This window comes from Anabrus simplex, chromosome 1 (genome assembly GCF_040414725.1).
Source record: "Anabrus simplex isolate iqAnaSimp1 chromosome 1, ASM4041472v1, whole genome shotgun sequence".
In the NCBI taxonomy this organism is placed as follows: domain Eukaryota; kingdom Metazoa; phylum Arthropoda; class Insecta; order Orthoptera; family Tettigoniidae; genus Anabrus; species Anabrus simplex.
This window is the reverse complement of record NC_090265.1, coordinates 522,422,475-522,441,074: the sequence shown is the minus strand read 5'-3', so window position 1 is coordinate 522,441,074 and position 18,600 is coordinate 522,422,475. Positions and strand designations below refer to the sequence as shown.

The window sequence follows — 18,600 nt, the reverse complement described above, 5'->3', positions numbered from 1 at the left end:
ACGCTAGTCAAACAGGTTTCCATAGAGAATAAACGAAATAATAGTTAGAGTGAAAATGGTGTATCAGGTGTTACGCCATTTTGTTCCTAAAGTATGTGCCTCATATCTTACGTGTTTGTGAGTAACAAATGGGCGTATACGGATACGCCCTTTTGTTATTTACTAAAACAAATCTCTTAATGACTTACGCCATGCAAAATTTAAAAACTAGCATAGTTAGAGATACGCCGTTCTGTTACTCAAATACAGCATTCTTTTCGCATTGCAATTATATCATAACCTCAAAATGTCAAAAATTGTAGATACGCCCTTATGATCCTAAGCATGCGATATCTTGATTCATCTTCAGTCTTGATGTGGAAATTTTAGGTTAAGAAGAAAGCTGAATATACACAGCAAAAGGGAAGAGAAAAGATGGATAAAGATGAATTCAGGTGGTAGAAGACTAGGCTTGATTTGCACTCAATGAAATTAAGGAAAAGCAAAAAATTACCAGTCTTTCTTCCTACGGCAGTATAGGCTCATTATTTGGATACCACACATTTCTAAGACACTGGCTGGCTAGCACGCTGATAGACACACCAATGCCTATCGTGTTATATGCACAAATGAAGTACTGACATACTAAGGGAGAAATATATCTCCTCTACCTATATATGGCCTTTCGGACTAACACAACCAATACCGGCGTTGTCTAGCAAAGCTGCGGTATCCAACTGATGAGCCCAGGCTACACTGGGGCAAAACACTGCTAATTTGACGATTGAGTTTCTTCAATCGGAAGCCATATTTAAAATCTAGATTTGCACTTGTTTCTTCCTTTCCAATAAAAAAGAAATTCAGTTAATAAGAAAGGCTTAGAGAAAAGATCTTCTTGTGAGGAAAAGTTACTTTAAAAAAAAAATGCATTTCTAGAACAAAGATGTATTTTGCAATGTAGTATTCATTATACAATGGAGGTATCCATAACAAGCAGCACTAAATATACCATGTTTAATAATTTCATGTTTCCACAGTAAATTCATTCCTTGTATTAAGTAACTTTATTTACATATTACATGTGTTTGAAACATAATTACATTAAAACTTCAAAATAACAATATATTTCTATCAGTGTAACAATATAGCCTATGTGAGTGAATTCATCTACCTGTTAGCTTTCATTCTGCAAGAATAAATTGGGATAAAATCTGAGACCTTCGATGCTTTCATCTCGACAAGCTTTACCATACTTCTCGGTGGTCAGTAATCGTTCTTTGGCTAACATGACAGAGAGTCCAAGAGTCCGGGCCAGCTCTTCTGCTGTGAGGGAACCACGGTCTTCCAACTAAAATGGAAGATTAACATAACTAGGTATACAAGACACAAATTTCATGAAAAAAAAAAAAAAAAAAGGATAGGGAGATGAATAAGGCAAAATTAAGAGTGGACTATGATATGACTAACAAATAGTAACTTAATTCTACAGAGGAAGAATAGAAATATGGGGGCTGTAAATAAAGTAGTGGCAATGTAGTGCAGGATATGACAGCGGTCAGATGGCGCTGTTGTTGATGTGTAGTGTGCATTTGACGGGCATTCAGTTGGGAGTGTTGTTCTGTGTGTCAATTTTACCATTCTAAATAAAGTATGTTTTCAAAAGGTGATCAGTGTTCATGGATTAAAATCGAGGTTACCCGTGACAAAAATGCATCAGAACGTTATGGAGGATTACGTGAAGCCTGTGTTGAGAATGCACTGCGGTAAAGGATGGTTGCACGAAGAATCGAGGCGTTTCGTGCAGGCCAGAATGAGACTGTCCATTTCTCAAGATCGGAATGACATCATGGGTGGTCTCATTTCTGTAGACCATCGATGGACTGCCCGGAAATTATTCATACAAGTTGGTCTCTGTCATTAAAACAGTGTGGCACATACTGACAAAATAACATGAGGAAAATTGAGTCTCGCTGGGTTCCACATCAACTCACCTATGTACAGAAATGGCATTGGTATACTCTGGCTGGCATCCACCCGGACAGATACCGCAAGGAAGGAGATGCATTTCTGCAGCGTATTGACGCCACTGACGAGATGTGGGCACGAGCCTACGAGGCTCAATTAAAGCGTCAATCAAATGAATGGCATCATCACCCAGGTTCATCAAGTCCACAGAAATTTTGACAAGAAACCAGTCAGGTGATGCTTATGCTGATTGTGGCATACGGCTATGAGGGTGTTATTCTTACGCATGCTGTGCCTGAGGGACAAACTGTCAACAGTGACTACTATTGCCAATTTCTGGAGTGATATTTGCCTCTGGCTATGCGGTGCAAACATCCATGTTAATTGTGAGATGACTGCCCTATCATGTTGCATGAAAACACACGTCATGTCGCAAACAATGTCAAGCTCTTATTGCAACGGTGGCATTGGGAGGTCTTGGAACGCCTTCTGTACTCACCAGACAGACTTTGACCTGTTTCTGAAGTTGAATGAAACCCTCCGAGGCTGCCAGTTTCCTGACGTGGCATCTGTAGTCCGCGCAGTAGCGTGCTCCATTGCTGTTATCAACAGAGAATGGCTTGCCAACGGTCCGCAACTACTTCCCCACATTTGGCAAAAGGTAATAGATGTTGCAAGTGACTACAATGAAGGAATGCAATGCAACTGTACTTCTTAGTTCATTAAATATTGCATTCTATCAATATTGCCACTACTTTATTTACAGCCCTCGTATCTAGCAACAATGGTTATATATTGCAGCACAAAGGCAGACAGCATGCTGTCCTTGGTCTGATCATTGAATCAAGCATTTTCACTTTCAGCCATTACACAGCAGCATGTCAATTATCAGAGGTAACCTGACAGAGGTAGTCTGATATTTGAACTCAAACAGGATTTGAAAGTGCCTACCTTGAACCTCAGCGGTAGCTTCATACCTTTGACTATGTCAGATCTAAAACAAGACATTCCACATTTCATGTTGTTTAAAAATTGTAACTGAAGAGTCATATTACCAACATTGATTTCCTATTAAACTGGCCTCAGATAAGGGTAGATAATACATACTCTGGATTGTACTAATTTCTTGTTTCCATAGTAAATTCATTCCTTGTAATAAGTAGCTTTATATTAAAACATTAAAATTTGAATATTTTTCTACTGGTGTAACAATATAGCCCCTGTGCTTGATTAAAGACTAAAAATTTCATTTTTCTATATTGACGGTTGAACTCTTACAATAATGCAATTAAGTATTATTCCTCCTATTGAATACATCAATATCATCTTATAAGATGAAGTGCTTATTAACTAGAAATGTTTTGACTCACTCTGAGTCTTCAGTAAAAAACATATTAAATTAAAATACAATTAAAATTAAAATTAAAATTATTGTGTGTGAAACACACACTAAAATGCTTCCTTAATATTTATGATAAAATGGAAGGTCCAGGGCATATTATCTTATGTGTGTTAAGATTAATGATATTGTGAGGCATAGCCTCTTGTCTATCTATAAGTGGTTTTCTTAATGTCTGTTGTCCAATGCCTATAGCTAAATTCCTGGCGCTGAACGTATACCCATGCGGCAGCTTCTGATCCCAAAACTTCGCCTGCCCTAGTGATAATGAGGGTTGTCAGTCGGTTCCTTTGCCTCTGGACACAAGGGGCGCATGTCGTTTAAAAGGCAAGTGAGCGCTGTCAAGAGCAAGGATGTCATATTTTGTTTTGATTAGATAAATATGTTAGCATTTAATTTATTCTAAAGACAAAATATAAATATAAAAAGCCTGACCATGAACCACAGCACAAATCAATATCGCAGAATATTTTGTTTCATGCAAAACCCATTCAGCGGTCGCAGATGTTAGAAGAAAGAAAGAAAAACAGAAGGAATTGGCAAATAAACTCGACAAAGAACTTTCAAATAGCTGTAAATGATCGGCATGAGCTATTTTAAATACGAACAGCAGGTCTGCCTAAATACTATGCTTGAATTCATATAAAAGTAAACCTATTACAACATTATTTATGCAGCTATTATCAGTGTCTCGCTTTCAGTAAAGAAAGGAAAAGTAAAATCACGAATTATTGACTGGGATGATAATAATAATACTGAGCGAGTTGGTCGTGCGTTTAAGGGCACACAGCTGTGAGCTTGCATTCGGGAGATAGTGGGTTCTAACCCCACTGTCGGCAGCCCTGAATGTGGTTTTCCGCGGTTTCCCATTTTCACACCAGGCAAATGCTGGTGCTGTACCTTAATTAAGGCCACGGCCGCTTCCTTCCCACTCCTAGCCGTTTCCTATCCTCTTGTCGCCATAAGACCTATCTATCTGTGTTGGTGCGACTTAAGTGTATAATAATATAACCACTACCGACGTTGTTCTTTGTTAACGTATTCGTATGGTTTACATATCAGCCATTGACTTTGCTTGCTTCAAGTTTTAGTCTCCTTGATTTTCTTTGTATTACTACTACTAGGTTGAGTACCACTCGTGGGCACCGAACCAGTACTATTTGGTCGAGTATCAGTGCTGCTGATGCTCGGTTGAGGAAGGTTTGTGTGCACTGGCAGATTTAATTTAGGATCTTACAGTGCGTTAATTTCCAGGTTTGATTTCCATGGATATGAAGCTAAATGAAAAGCAACACACTTCACAAACATTCATTGATGAAGCAAATATTACAAGACTTTCAAACAGCGAACAAAGCAAGTGCAAATTGTCTGAGCTGGAAAAAGAGACTGACGTCTTTTGTAGTAAGAGGTGCACAGGCAACAGAGCTGTGAGTATTTCTGTTGGGGAATGAGAATTTCCGTGTTAAAGCCCACTACTGTCAAAAATCACCCCGTACTGGGCAGGCAAATGGCCAAGAGATCAAACGACTGCCGAACTGTTTGAATGCCGATGGGTATGAGTTGCCCATCTGAGCTTTACAATGTGTTGATTCCATACAATTTACTGATGTCATATGCAAGCACATTTTCTTGTAATATTTTTTCTCATGAGTGGAACCGTCAATAAATATATTTCGTTGCCCACTTGAATGTCTGTGTCTGTTGGTTTTGGAGTCTCACTCTCAAACAGTCAAGAGTTTACTCTGCCATCTGGTAGAGTAAAATGGAACATCACAACCTATGCTTTGGTAACCTAACAGGCACCAAATTGAAATCTCAGCACAACAATTAATGATGCCATACGATTATTACTACTACTATTATTATTACTACTGTGAGTACAAGTTTCAGCTCTCCAATACTAATTATAAGGCAAATTTATTTCAAAACACTCACTGTTTAATATTTCTCCATCAGCCTGCAAAATATGTCACTGACATTTTATGTCACCTGCATCTCATGGTCCTCCTGTATTTGCATGTTGACCATTAAATGAAATTTGTTAAAGTGGACATCATTTTCTTTCCATATTTGATTTAATACATAAACTTTAATAGCCTCCGTGGCTCAGGCGGCAGAGTGCCAGCCTCTCACCGCTGGGTTCTGTGGTTCAAATCCTGGTCACTCCATGTGAGATTTGTGCTGGACAAAGCGGAGGCGGGACAGGTTTTTCTCTGGGTACTCCGTTTTTCCCTGTCATATTTCATTCAACAAACACTCAGCAATATCATTTCATTTCATTAATCATTGCCCCAAAGGAGTGCGGCAGGCTTCAGCAGCCAGCACAATTCCTATCCTCGCCACTAGTTGAGGCCTTCATTCATCCATTTCTGTCAAATGACTTGAAACAGGCTATGGATTTTCGTTTTTCACATAAATAAGTTTTTCAATCTGTCAAAACTAATGTAAGATTAACAAATACTAGAAAATACCTGAAAAAGAAAACAGTTAATAATAGAATGACATGTTTCATTCCTGAAAGATCATCAGATTCCATCAAATAACACTTCTTTTTAAGAATGGATTAATATTATGAACAAGTGTAAAAACACGTTAAAATTCTGTGTTCACTGTCTTAATAAACGTGGAAATGTTTTTGAACTGATCTTAATGCATTCCGCCTATTGTAATTCCTCTCCTCTTAGCTACCCAGAGCGATCCCTGATGTCTCACCAGCTATTCAGTCTAGCTGCTAACTTTCCGCTTGTTATGCTCTGGTGACATCACTGATTTTTGTGGAAATGTACTTATAATCTATTTGTTTTTGTTCATATATGTTTTTGGGAAATAATTTTGGGATGTCTATTGAGCATTAGTGAATTAATCTATAATTATAAAAGGAAGTGTTTGTCTGTCTGTGTGTCTGTCTGTCTGTGCCTGATGCCCAGCAAAATCTACAGCATGCAGAGATCTAAAATTTTGAACATAGGTAGATGGAAAGGGGTCCAAATGCACCTCGAAGCCAGAATTTTCATTTTCACTTTCGTTGGTGAGTTATGAACGAAAAACTATCGAAAAACTTGCATTGGGATATGACAATCCAACGTGCTGTCACCAAGATTAAATTCAGAGAGTCACTGTCCCAAGGCAACGTACATAAGATTGGTATATATTCAAGGAGCCATTTTACGTCCAGGACGTAGGAAGCCGTTTTTGGTCTTATATGGTGTGAGGGCATATGACGGTGTTGATGGTGATTCGTTCGTCGGATTGGGACGTAAAGTCTTGAGCTATTAGAGAGGAGTGGGCAAAGTGCCGGCGCTGGGTTTCATCCTGTTCATTCTTACTATCATATAAAAACTCGCTACGAAGATTCATCTCACTTCATACCCAAACCCTGTAGAGAAAGGGTACAAGGGTTGGACATGTATACATTTACAGGAAACATATATGGCACAAGATAGACGATAATAACAAACAAGGAATAATACATATATCAGTCAAGATGCAATTTTAAGTCTGTGGAATAGGAAGCCATTTTCCTTCAGTCCATGACGTCTGTCTGTCTGTCTGTGTTCATGTGTGCGATGCCCAGCCAAATCCATGACAAACAAAGATCCAAAATGTTTGTCATAGGTGGGCACAGGTATTTACCTAAGATGCATGAAGCTGTCTACGTCATCAACAAGCAACACTCATAAGAATTATCCGATTTCCTATAAATTGAAAAGTCTATTGATACGACATGTTATACAGATGAGGCTGTCAACTACACGACAGAGATTTTGAACAATTTGGAGTCACCTGGAGTACCTTCGAACATCTTGGGGTGGACGATTGTGGCACCAATTATCCTTCTCAGGAATATGAATCTTTCCCTCTGCAATGAACACGGCTCTGAAACTGATGACGAAAGTTATTGAAGCCACCATCATGACTCAGCATGCCGCGGGTGAAGTAGTATTCCTCGGACTGTAAGTCCATTGAGTAGGAAGCCATTTTTAGTCCGCGACACGAGGAGCCATCAGCCCGCAATATTCGTAAGTGTTCGTGTGTATGTGAGCGAAGCCCAGTCATATCTATGACACACAGAGATCTGAAATTTTGACATAGGACAATCACTTAAAGTTTTAGGACTCCATCTTCAAAAACGGTGCTTTTGCCATTGTCAGCTGTACATGGATTGTTCAAGAGTTTGTAGGCAAACACAATTCAGTATACATCTTACCTCCAAATGGAAGGACATTAATATAGTTTATTCCAAAGCTCTAAGGTAACAATATATTTTCTATTATGTAACACGGTCTATTACATGGTTTTAATATTATTTGTACCATCCATCAACCCTGTATCTTAAGCATTGAATAAAAATAAAATAATGTATTTCATGCAATTTACTTCAAAAAGATGTGAGTTAATAAATATAATGTTTTAATTTGATTTTAAATAAAGAGATTAGAACATCTAACGGTTGAAGTAATAAACGCGGGCAAAGCCGCAGACACATGCTAGTAAAATATAAAGTTTAAAAGGAGCGTGAAATGTGCCTTATCAATATATGACAGCAGGGAATATTTCAGGGGGATGTGTGTGTGTGTGTGTGTTTTTGGCTTTCTTCGTGACGTGTATTTCTGTTACCTCTTTGATATTTAATAATTTTCTATTATTTTCAATATGAGATATTATAAGTTCCACCAGCCGTAACATCGCTAGCTGATACAAGTAACAAAAACAAGAGAAAGCAAATACCCTTAAAATATTTTAAAAATAAACAGCAAAATACTAACCCAAATTACAAAACAACTGGAACCAACCCAGAGACAACATGAATCGAAAGAAATAATTTTGGCACAGTAAGAAATAAACAGAAGTTTTGAAAGAAAGCAAAGGTGTTTTACTTGAAACAAAAGATAATTTAATTGATAATTCCTTAAAAAATTTACAATTAAACGAGATAAGAGCCTACAATTATTGAAAACCTATGGTGCACCTTTTAAAAATAGAAATTAAATTAATCAAGAAATTAATTAAATAAATAAAGAGTGGATTTAACAGTCAAGGATTATTTACCACAGAGGTGAGGGACGTCCTCTAAATTAAAACAATAACAGAATGAAATTAATATTAATTGATAAATTAAAACAAGAACAAATTACAGGATAATAAATTTTTAAAAAAAACTCCATGGACTAGCTTTACCACCTGCCTGAAGGGCTCAGAAGAACATGTAACTTGTTTCTTTCAGATAGTTACTTTTGAACTAATAATTAAATCCACTTTCCACAGGATTTCTTTTACTTTCATTTATCGTAGAACGTAGTAAAGGGAGGCTATGAGATTCTTCCAAAGACCGGATCTCAAAAGGCACAACAGGAAAATAAATGAACACAAATGGAACGCATGTCCAAAGGCAGAAATTGGTCCCAATGATAGGTTAACATAAAATAGGTCACCAAACGACCCAAAATTTCCACACAATTCAAATAGGAAAGAACGAAGCATCACAACAGATTGGGGACACATCCACAGAAATCAATTATCAATCATCAAGAATTAAGAGCAAACAGCTCAAATCATAAAGGGACGCGCCCACATAAAGTCAATTTTTTAACGTGAAGAAGTAAGAGCAACACAGGCTCTAATCGTAAGGGACATGCGCACACAGAAATTAATTATAAAACATCAAGAAGTAAGAGCAATGCAGCTCGAATCACAAGGGCCACTCCCACACAAATTAACATCAAGAAGTAAGAGCAATGTAGCTCGAATCACAAGGGCCACTCCCACACAAATTAATTATAAATATCAAGAAGTAAGAGCAATGTAGCTTGAATCACAAGGGCCACTCCCACACTAATTATAAAACATCAAGAAGTAAGAGCAATGCAGCTCGAACCACAAGGGCCACTCCCACACAAATTAATTATAAACATCAAGAAGTAAGAGCAATGCAGCTCGAATCACAAGGGCCACTCCCACACAAATTAATTATAAACATCAAGAAGTAAGAGCAAGACAGCCAAATCACAAGGGCAACTCCCACACAAATTAATTATAAACATCAAGAAGTAAGAGCAAGGCAGCTTGAATCACAAGGGCCACTCCCACACAAATTAATTATAAACATCAAGAAGTAAGAGCAAGGCAGCTCAAATCACAAGGGCCACTCCCACACAAATTAATTATAAACATCAAGAAGTAAGAGCAATGCAGCTCGAATCACAAGGGCCACTCCCACACAAATTAATTATAAAACATCAAGGTAAGAGCAATGCAGCTCGAATCACAAGGGCCACTCCCACACAAATTAATTATAAAACATCAAGAAGTAAGAGCAATGCCGCTCGAATCACAAGGGCCACTCCCACACAAATTAATTATAAACATCAAGAAGTAAGAGCAATGCAGCTCGAATCACAAGGGCCACTCCCACTTCATATCAATTATAAACATCAAGAAGTAAGAGCAAGGCAGCTCGAATCACAAGGGCTACTCTCACACAAATTAATAAACGTCAAAAAGTAAGAGCAGTGCAGCTCGAATCACAAGGGCCACTCCCACACAAATTAATTATAAACATCAAGAAGTAAGAGCAATGTAGCTTGAATCACAAGGGCCACTCACACTTCAAATCAATTAATAAACATGAACAAGTAAGAGCAAAAATCAGCTTGAATCTCAAGGGCACGCCCACATAAATTAATTATTCATCAATCAATATTTAACAATCCTCCCCATGGACAATGGTTGCCATGGAGACAACAACATGTACAATAGCCACCAAGCATAAATGAAAAATAGCTTTAAAGAAAATGAAAATCAGAGAAAGAAAATTTAAAGGAGTAAAGAGATTCAGATTCCCGGAAAAAGTCCCGTGGTCTCAATCATTTTAGTGGATGACTTCCCCTTAGTAATACAATGCCATCTGAAATTAGTTAGGTAACATTAAAATAATTTTCAAGACACTTAAACATTTTTCTTGACTCGAAACAGAAATAACGATACTGCGAAGAATCATCTCGCAGGAAAAAGTAGAGACCTTGACAGGTTTTGAGATTTCTTCCTCCCGTACAGAGGTTTAAATGGTGTAGTCAGTAAGGCAAATACATTTTCATGTTTCAGAATTTTCAAGTTCAATGAAACTGAAGATTCATCAAAAATTAATATCTACAGGATGGCGTTAAATCTCCCAAATTAAATGAGTTTCAGAGATGTGGCAGTGCAGCTCCAGGAGGGAAAAAAATAAACGTGAAGGAAATGACTCCTTTGAATCCATGGAATGGTGCTAACGCTTGGCGTCAGCAGAGAACTTATTACTCACAGCTACATGAAATGCTAGATATAGCAAATAAATAAGCCGTGGACGTCCACACCCAGGTAATTAGTCAAAACTTGAGGGCATAAAGCTCTTATCTTTTATGAGCTATCCCGGCATGGTAATATGAATAGATGCTCTACACACGAGCCACTGAATAACTCTTCCAACTTCCATCATGGCTAACACTGTACTACGGAGCATGCTGTCAAGGCAACACACAGCAGATGCTAGCTGGAGAGCAGATGAGCCTCGGGAGAAAGACTTGCTCTACAGCTCCAACACCAGACCGGAAAATAACAGAGATAGGAGCGAAATACATCGTACATTAACGATGGAATATAACTCCGCGGACGGAGAGGATGCAATTAAACTCAGCGACATAAGCCGCACAGGAAATAATATTAGAAGCAAGTCAGAATTAAATTCCTAAGTGACACGGACTTCAAAGGCAAGACAGCCGGGTCAAAAATATAGTGGGGAGAGGCTAAAAATCCGTCCCTTCTGGGACAAAGTTCTGTGCTTATGCCTGTGAAATGGTGGGAGTTGTCATACACATGTTCACAAAAGGCTGAATGTTAGTTGTGTTTAAATGAGTTTTTGTGTTAATTGTACTTGATGTGGAAATTATGTTTAGTTTGGCCAACATATGTGGCATTCCAGTTTTTTTCTTTGCATTTGAGTTTATATCCTCCTGATTTAGAAGAAGGGTCTTTTTATTATTTAAGTTGTATTTCCTAATGTGCTTTTTTGTAATATGTTGTTTGTTCAGAAAGCTATTTTCAAATTTTACTTTTTGAATATATTAGCTATTTTGAACATGCTTTTGTTCATTGATAACCAAATACTGTATTTATAATTTTGGTTGGGGGATTTGTGTTTTTTCATTGTTCCTTAATAGACAGTCTACTGTGTTGAGTGGAGTTGTTTTCTTTTGCAAGTTGTTTTATTATTTGTATTTTGTTGCTAAAATCCATTCTTTTCATTTGTATGGTTATTGCTCTGTGTATCATTGCATTCATTCCTCCTAATATATGCAATTTTGGGAGTTTAGATTCGTTGTCTAGTGTGTGTGTGAAGTATGGGTGGGTTTCCCGTATATCAGGCAGCCTCAACTCAGTGTCCTATGATGTCACAACAGAGCGTCCTGCCGCCCAATGTTCTGAAGCGGGCACTGTGCTGACGATAATGTTAGAAGTGCTGGCCCATTGCATTTGAGATAATTGTTGTTCGTCTAAAGCAAATGAACATTACACTTAGTAACATTTATTATACCATGTATTCATTTCAAAATTTTCCACCTTGGATAAATTTAATGATTCCCATTTGCTTTATTTTTTTAGGTTTTTACTGAGGGAAAACCCCTAAATAAATAAATATCAGCAATTCCACATCCTTACCTCTTATTAAACTTTATTATCACCCAACTTCCATTGTTAAAATTAAAGCGAAAAGAAAACCATATAGCGAAGTAATATATTTCAGAATTCCATTGCAAATTTTCATACAGTCATCCAATTCACACAGAACCACAGCTGAGGTAGTCTGGCAATAAGAGAGCAACCTAGTGACTAACTGATAAAACTTCATAGCACTCTGTACGGAACCATTAAGAAAAACCTGTTCGCCGAGAAAGACAGCTGAGAGATATTTCAGCAGACTATATTATGTGTTGTTGTCTTCTTTGATTTTTATGATTAATATTTCCTGTTTCACGACAGTTATTAACTAATCTATGAACCGTCCCATGACTTAGAACTCAAACATCTCAGAATTCCTCTTGAAATTATCTCCAAACAGCACAAGCGTATTCTGTAAGGATTTATGAATCATAAACAAACATTTGATGTGGAATAGAATAATTAAACCTATTATTATTATTATTATTATTATTATTATTATTATTATTATTATTATTTTCCATTTATTCTCACTTCACTCAGCACACAGGAGTAGCTCTTACTGAAACACGAAACAAACTGCATTGAGAGACAAAGCCAGAACAGGTAGTCACCGCAGGCTTCCCTCCCTCCCATGCAGCTGTCAGCTTGGTCACTCCCAGCCACCGCTCTGGTTCCAAGATAATTGGATGACCCAGTATTATAATACACAAGCCAACACTGCACTCTAATAGTTACACATGTCCGCTGCTGCTGCACTCTAATAAACAACTGTCTTGATGCCCACTAGCTAGCTCACAATGTGCCCATCTCGCTATCTGCCTGCTTTTCTTAGTTGAGGCTGCATGCTTTATATTTTTTGAGAGAAGTTATTTTTATTTCTTCTAATTGGGATGTCTGAAATATTGATCCTCCTGGTTTTTTCCAGGTTCCATTGTGAATTTAACTGAACTACGTAAACAGTTCAGTGTGTCTAGTAAGGGTTACGCGTTGGAGACTTCATGTAATACAGGCATATTATGTCGTCAACATATCTGCTCCAGTGCAAGATCCCTTTGAACACTGGTCAGTTAAGAACTTGTTTTCAATATTATTTAGGAAAATGTTCACTATAGTTCCTGATAATGGCCAACCCATGGTTATTTTCTTAAAATTTTTTCTATAATTTTGAATCAGACAAGTTTACATGTTAGTGATGTCAAAAGATATCATTCTTGTGGTTTCTGATATGTTCAGCTTATTTAGTTCCAATGTGTTTTTAAATTGTCCTGTCTTTCATTGAAATCTTTCCTTTTAACATTTGGTTGAGTAGATTGCTCACATTACAACTTGGCATGCTTTCGAAATGTACTATTGGTCTGATGGGCCATTAGTCTTTGTGTATTTTTGGGGAGGACTTCTAGTGCTGGGATCTTGGGATCTGCAATGATAAGTTTACCTTTTCCCAGATTCAATACAACTTTTTCAAATAAAAAGACAAAATTTGTTACTTTAATTGTCAAGAACATTACGGTAAAAAAACATGACACAACTAATCAGTGACAACGAGATTGCCTGCAACAATATAACCACACAACAGGAAAACATAATAAAAAACACAGCAACCAACGAAGCACTGAAAATAATTAAAATGGTGAATTTCACAAAGCAACCAAATTTTAAAACTCCAAGCTCATTAGAAACTCCCTCTACTTCTGTTACCCTCCAAGACCGAATCCATTATTTTTCTAGGTAGCCTATCCTCTTCCATTCACCTCAGATGACTCCACCACCGAAGCCAGTTTATATGTAGCGCTTCATCCATCAAGTTAATTCCTAACTTAAGCATTTACCTCCTCAGTCTGAGTACTCTCTACTATTGTTCCCACCTGTCTGTACCAACAGTCATTCTTGCTACTTTCATGTCTGTTACCCCTAACTTACGCTTAAGATATCCTTTTGTAAATAACATTTTTCAAATACATTCCAAACAAAATCCGCCAACTTGCAACTTACGAACTATATTCTCCGTGATCGACATAACTTAGAGGTTCTTTGATAATGTCTTTCTACAAGTTCAAATTTCAAACCAACTATACATCTAGTTACAAATCCAGTTGTACAATGCAATTTACAGTGAAGTAAACGTACTCTCCAAAACTCTAGCGTACATCAAGAGACACTTAACTACCAGAGGCAAACCGCAATGTAAATATATTAAACTACAATTTACATATTCAGTGAAACAAGAAATGGGAATGCCTCGAAAACAAACAGGCAAGCCCAGCTGAAAAGCTAAGGCGTCATAACTAATTAATTTGGCGAATCTAGGTTAGGCTAGGGCAGACTCCTCTACGAAAAAGCAACCGAACATTACGGAAATTTTAGCCGGAACGGAATTCAAGAGTGCTTACCCGAAGGTGGCCCATCCCGGTGACGAGGTGTCGCACGACGTAAAACTTCAGACAGACCGAGACAAGACCGAATAATCACGAACGCTGCCTCGCTCTCTATATATAGGTAAACCCTGGCCTTGGAGTAGCCAATCAGAATGCATGAGTCCGCCTACCCCTCCTAGGTTCACCAATCACAATTCCTACTCCATCGGTCGCGAACTTTAACTCGAATATGCAACTTTGCGAATCTTCCATTTCCAGAATAGTTAGAATATGCCTTCTAGAACTCATAAGCAACAAAAGGCAACACATCCTGCTCAAAAATTCATGTAACATTTCTGGATACTTCCAGTAAGTACAGAACTGAAATCAACTATTTACACATACCATATGTTACAAATATTACACAGTACAGGTGTACAAATAAAGACTTCAATGAACACTTTCCACTTTCAACTACATTGTTCACCTGTGACAGTTATGATGGAGGCCCATGTCATATTGTAGGCAAAGAAGTGACTTGTAAATATCACTTCTTCACCTGAATATTTCGTCTTAAAATGACGATTCAAGTTTTCCTATAATTAAAGGATGTAGAACATACTGACACACTGAGCCCACCAAGTTATTCACAACTACTTTAGAATGAAATAATACACTAGCTTAAGTAATAATTCCACTGAAAATTCTCAAAGAAAAAACTCAAGTCCATGTTTTAACAAACTTCACCTCATTACTGCAAGCTACAGATTACTGATTGAAAGCATCTTTTCGTGCAGGATCTTCGAGAATGCATACACTACAAGAAAGAAAAGAAAGTCTTGTCTATAATAAAAGGAAGTACGGGTAGAACATACTGGGCACACGAAGTTATTCTTGACTATTTTAGTATTAAAAAATACACTAGTTTAATTGGTTTCACTTCAAGATTCGCAAGTAATCAAAGGTAAGCAGGACCTGTGATGACACGATGTATTCGGCACCATAAGCCGAGTGATAGTGAATATAGCCGATGACAGCTTCTGAGTGTCAGGCGCTAGACGGAAATGCAGTATACCCATGTCGCCGCCAGTCCCGCCACGTGTTGCTCGTGTTGGAGTGTTCCGTGTTCTGTCATATCCTCTTTGTTCTGTGAGTTCCGTTGCACCGGCCACTGGCCTTTGGTAGTAAATCAGTACATGCGAATAACTTAATGTGTTTTGTTTTGTGTTCAACTGTTCTAGAAGAGTGTTTTCATTGAAGCCTAGGAATATATACCGTACAAAAGACTGTAAACTTTCCATGATATCGCATCGGAGTCCTGTTTGGGACATTTTTACTAGAATAAAACCCAACAGAGTGGAATGCAATATATGTTTTTCTATTTTGTGTGCAGAGGGATCTTCAACCGGCATAATGATGAGACATTTCAGACTTAAACATCCCACAACAGACATTGAACAAAGTAGGTTTGTATCGGTGCATCATGACTCAGAAGATGAAAAGGCAACAACTGAAGCTTCAGGTCCTGTGCCTGCCACATCTGTTCAAGTAATAACTGGACAAACCTATCTTCCTGTGTCGCTAATGGAAGCTGTTTCATCATCATTTACCACCAACACTACTATTACTACTACAACAACAACAACAATAGGTACGTCCGATCATACACTCAAGTTAAGCACATTAAGCAGAGGGAAGGAACAAAGATTGAAACAAAATAGAATACAAGCCTATTCATCCAGGCCTATGTCAACAACTAAGAAAGAGAAACTTGACGAACAGTTGTTGAAATAGATTGCAGAAGATTTTTTACCTTTCAATATAGTTGAGGCTGAGGAGTTTCAGAAGTTTTAATGGATGTTGAATCCTAATTATAGTCTCCCAAGCCGTAAAACACTTTCAAATAGTCTCTTGAATAAACTCTATGACACAACATTGCAAGATGTCAAGGCTAACGTGTCAGAAAATGCTTCATATGTAGCCCTCACAACAGATGGGTGGACTTCATTGAAAAATGAAAACTATATAACAGTTACCGCTCATTTCATATGTAAAAGGGATGGCACACTCTCTTCAAAGCTTCTGTCCTGCTCGAAGTTTGTAGGAAGACACACAGCAGACAACATTGCCGAAGAACTCAAGAAAGTGGTAATAGAATGGGATCTTCAGGACAAAATCGTTGCCTGCACAACAGATAATGCTTCAAATATGGTTAGTGCAGTTCAGAAGTGCAACTAGTGGCACGTTCCATGTTTGGCACATAGTTTGAATCTAGTAGCACAATCAAGCCTGGAAGAAATAAAACCAACAAGAGAAAAGGTAAAATGTATTGTTGAATTCTTTAAAAGGAGCCCACAATCCTTGGAGAAACTTCACAGCACTCAAAAACAGATGGGCTATCCTGTTCTAAAGCAGGAGTGTCCAACACGGTAGAACTCGACATGAGATGATGAATAGAGTCATTCAGACCAAGAAACCACTACAAAGTACTCTTGCAATAATGAACAATAATTTTGTGGAAGTTATAAACAATGAAGACTGGTACATAATTGAGAAATCAGTTGAAATTCTACGATGCTTCGATGAAATGACAAGGGAAGTCAGCAGTGAAAGGCACGTTACTCTTTCAAAAATTGGATGAACTCATTGCCAACAGCTGCGAGAGATGGAATATGACAGTCTGGCCATTTCTAGACTCCTTGGCAAGATATATGAAGAACTGACAAGTAAAATTTGCAACAAGTACCGCAATAAAAAAAAGTTGTGGGAAGGAAAACTTTTAGATCTAAGATCTAAGACGTATGGTTTTATGAACGATGAAAGCAAACTTAAAGAAATAAAGGAAAAACTTATTCGAAACCGACTTTCAACCTATTAGGTCGTGTTACATACATTTAGTAATGTGTTGAAGAGATGTTGAGTACAGAACAAAAATGGCCAACCAGACACCAGTGGGATCCGAACCCACAACCTCCCGATTTCGCGTCGGTTGCTTTACCAATTGAGCTATGGTGGCCTAGGCCATCTTTGTTCTGTTGGAAAGGAACTAAGCTACAGGTCTGGTACTACTACCATCAAACTGTAGAGTGCATTTAAGTTGCCCGTTGAGGGCCAAGTCAATGAATATTGAATTTTCACGACCGCATTGTAATCAAAACCGACTTTCAACCTATTAGGTCGTGTTACATACATTTAGTACGTGTTGAAGAGATGTTAAGTACAGAACAAAAATGGCCAACCAGGCACCAGTGGGATCCGAACCCACAACCTCCCGATTTTGCGTCGGTTGCTCTTCAACATGTACTAAATGTACTACGTAACACAACCTAAGTCAGTTTCGATTACAATGTGGTCGTAAAAATTCAATATTAATTGAAAAACTTATTAATGATGCCGCTACTGTTATTGGCACTGCACACCAACAGACAGCTGTTAACACATCAGGTGGGACACAAGAGCCCTCATCAAAAGACAATCAGGCATATGGGTCTACAGTATCATTTTCGAGCATACTATCGAAAAACTTTGATGCAGCCGTTGAAGAGCTCGTTCAAGTGCCAACTGTTAATCCAAAAGCAGCAAGTATCATACAGATGGACAAGTGTTTAAATATGCCTCTTCTGCACAGGCTAGAGAATCCTCTTTAATGGTGGAATGACAACAAAGATACCTTGCCAGCCCTCTACAACTTAATGAAGAAGAGACTTTGCATTATGGCGACATCAGCTCCCTGTGAACGAGTGTTCTCAAAGCAGGGACAGACCATCACAGAAAACCGTACACGTCTAAAAAGTGACAAAGTTTCTAAAATCATGTTCCTAAATGCAAATATGCCGTGAACTTTTTTGAGCACCATTTAAAGGGTAGTATTGGAAGAGTAACATTTGTCGGTAGTTTCACTTAATTTTTATTTTCGTGTTCTCCTTGTACAGTATAATATGGTGTTTAATTTTTATTTTCGTGTTCTCCATGTACAGTATATAGTGTTTAATTTTTCTTTTCGTGTTCTCCTTGTATAGTATATAGTGTTTAATTTTTATTTTCGTGTTCTCCATGTACAGTATATAGTGTTTAATTTTCTAATTTCAATTTCTCCTTGTACAGTATATACTGTTTAATTTTAGTTTACTGCTTGAATATTGTGTACGTAAATAGAGTACCAGTACTGACGAATAATTCTTCAATTGTGTGAGTGTATGTTTAATT

General features: G+C 37.7%; 1 protein-coding gene across 1 annotated transcript in view; it reads right to left on the bottom strand.

Annotated features, from left to right (window-relative positions):
- Positions 1 to 925: 925 nt before the first annotated feature.
- The window catches only part of Vps36 (vacuolar protein sorting 36), a 120,374-nt gene continuing 102,699 nt past the window's right edge, over positions 926 to 18,600 (bottom strand). Inside the window, exon 7 of the mRNA XM_067135443.2 lies at positions 926 to 1,327. Coding sequence (XP_066991544.1) covers positions 1,154 to 1,327 — 174 coding nt within the window. The 3' untranslated portion in view covers positions 926 to 1,153. The remainder of the gene's footprint in view (positions 1,328 to 18,600) is intronic.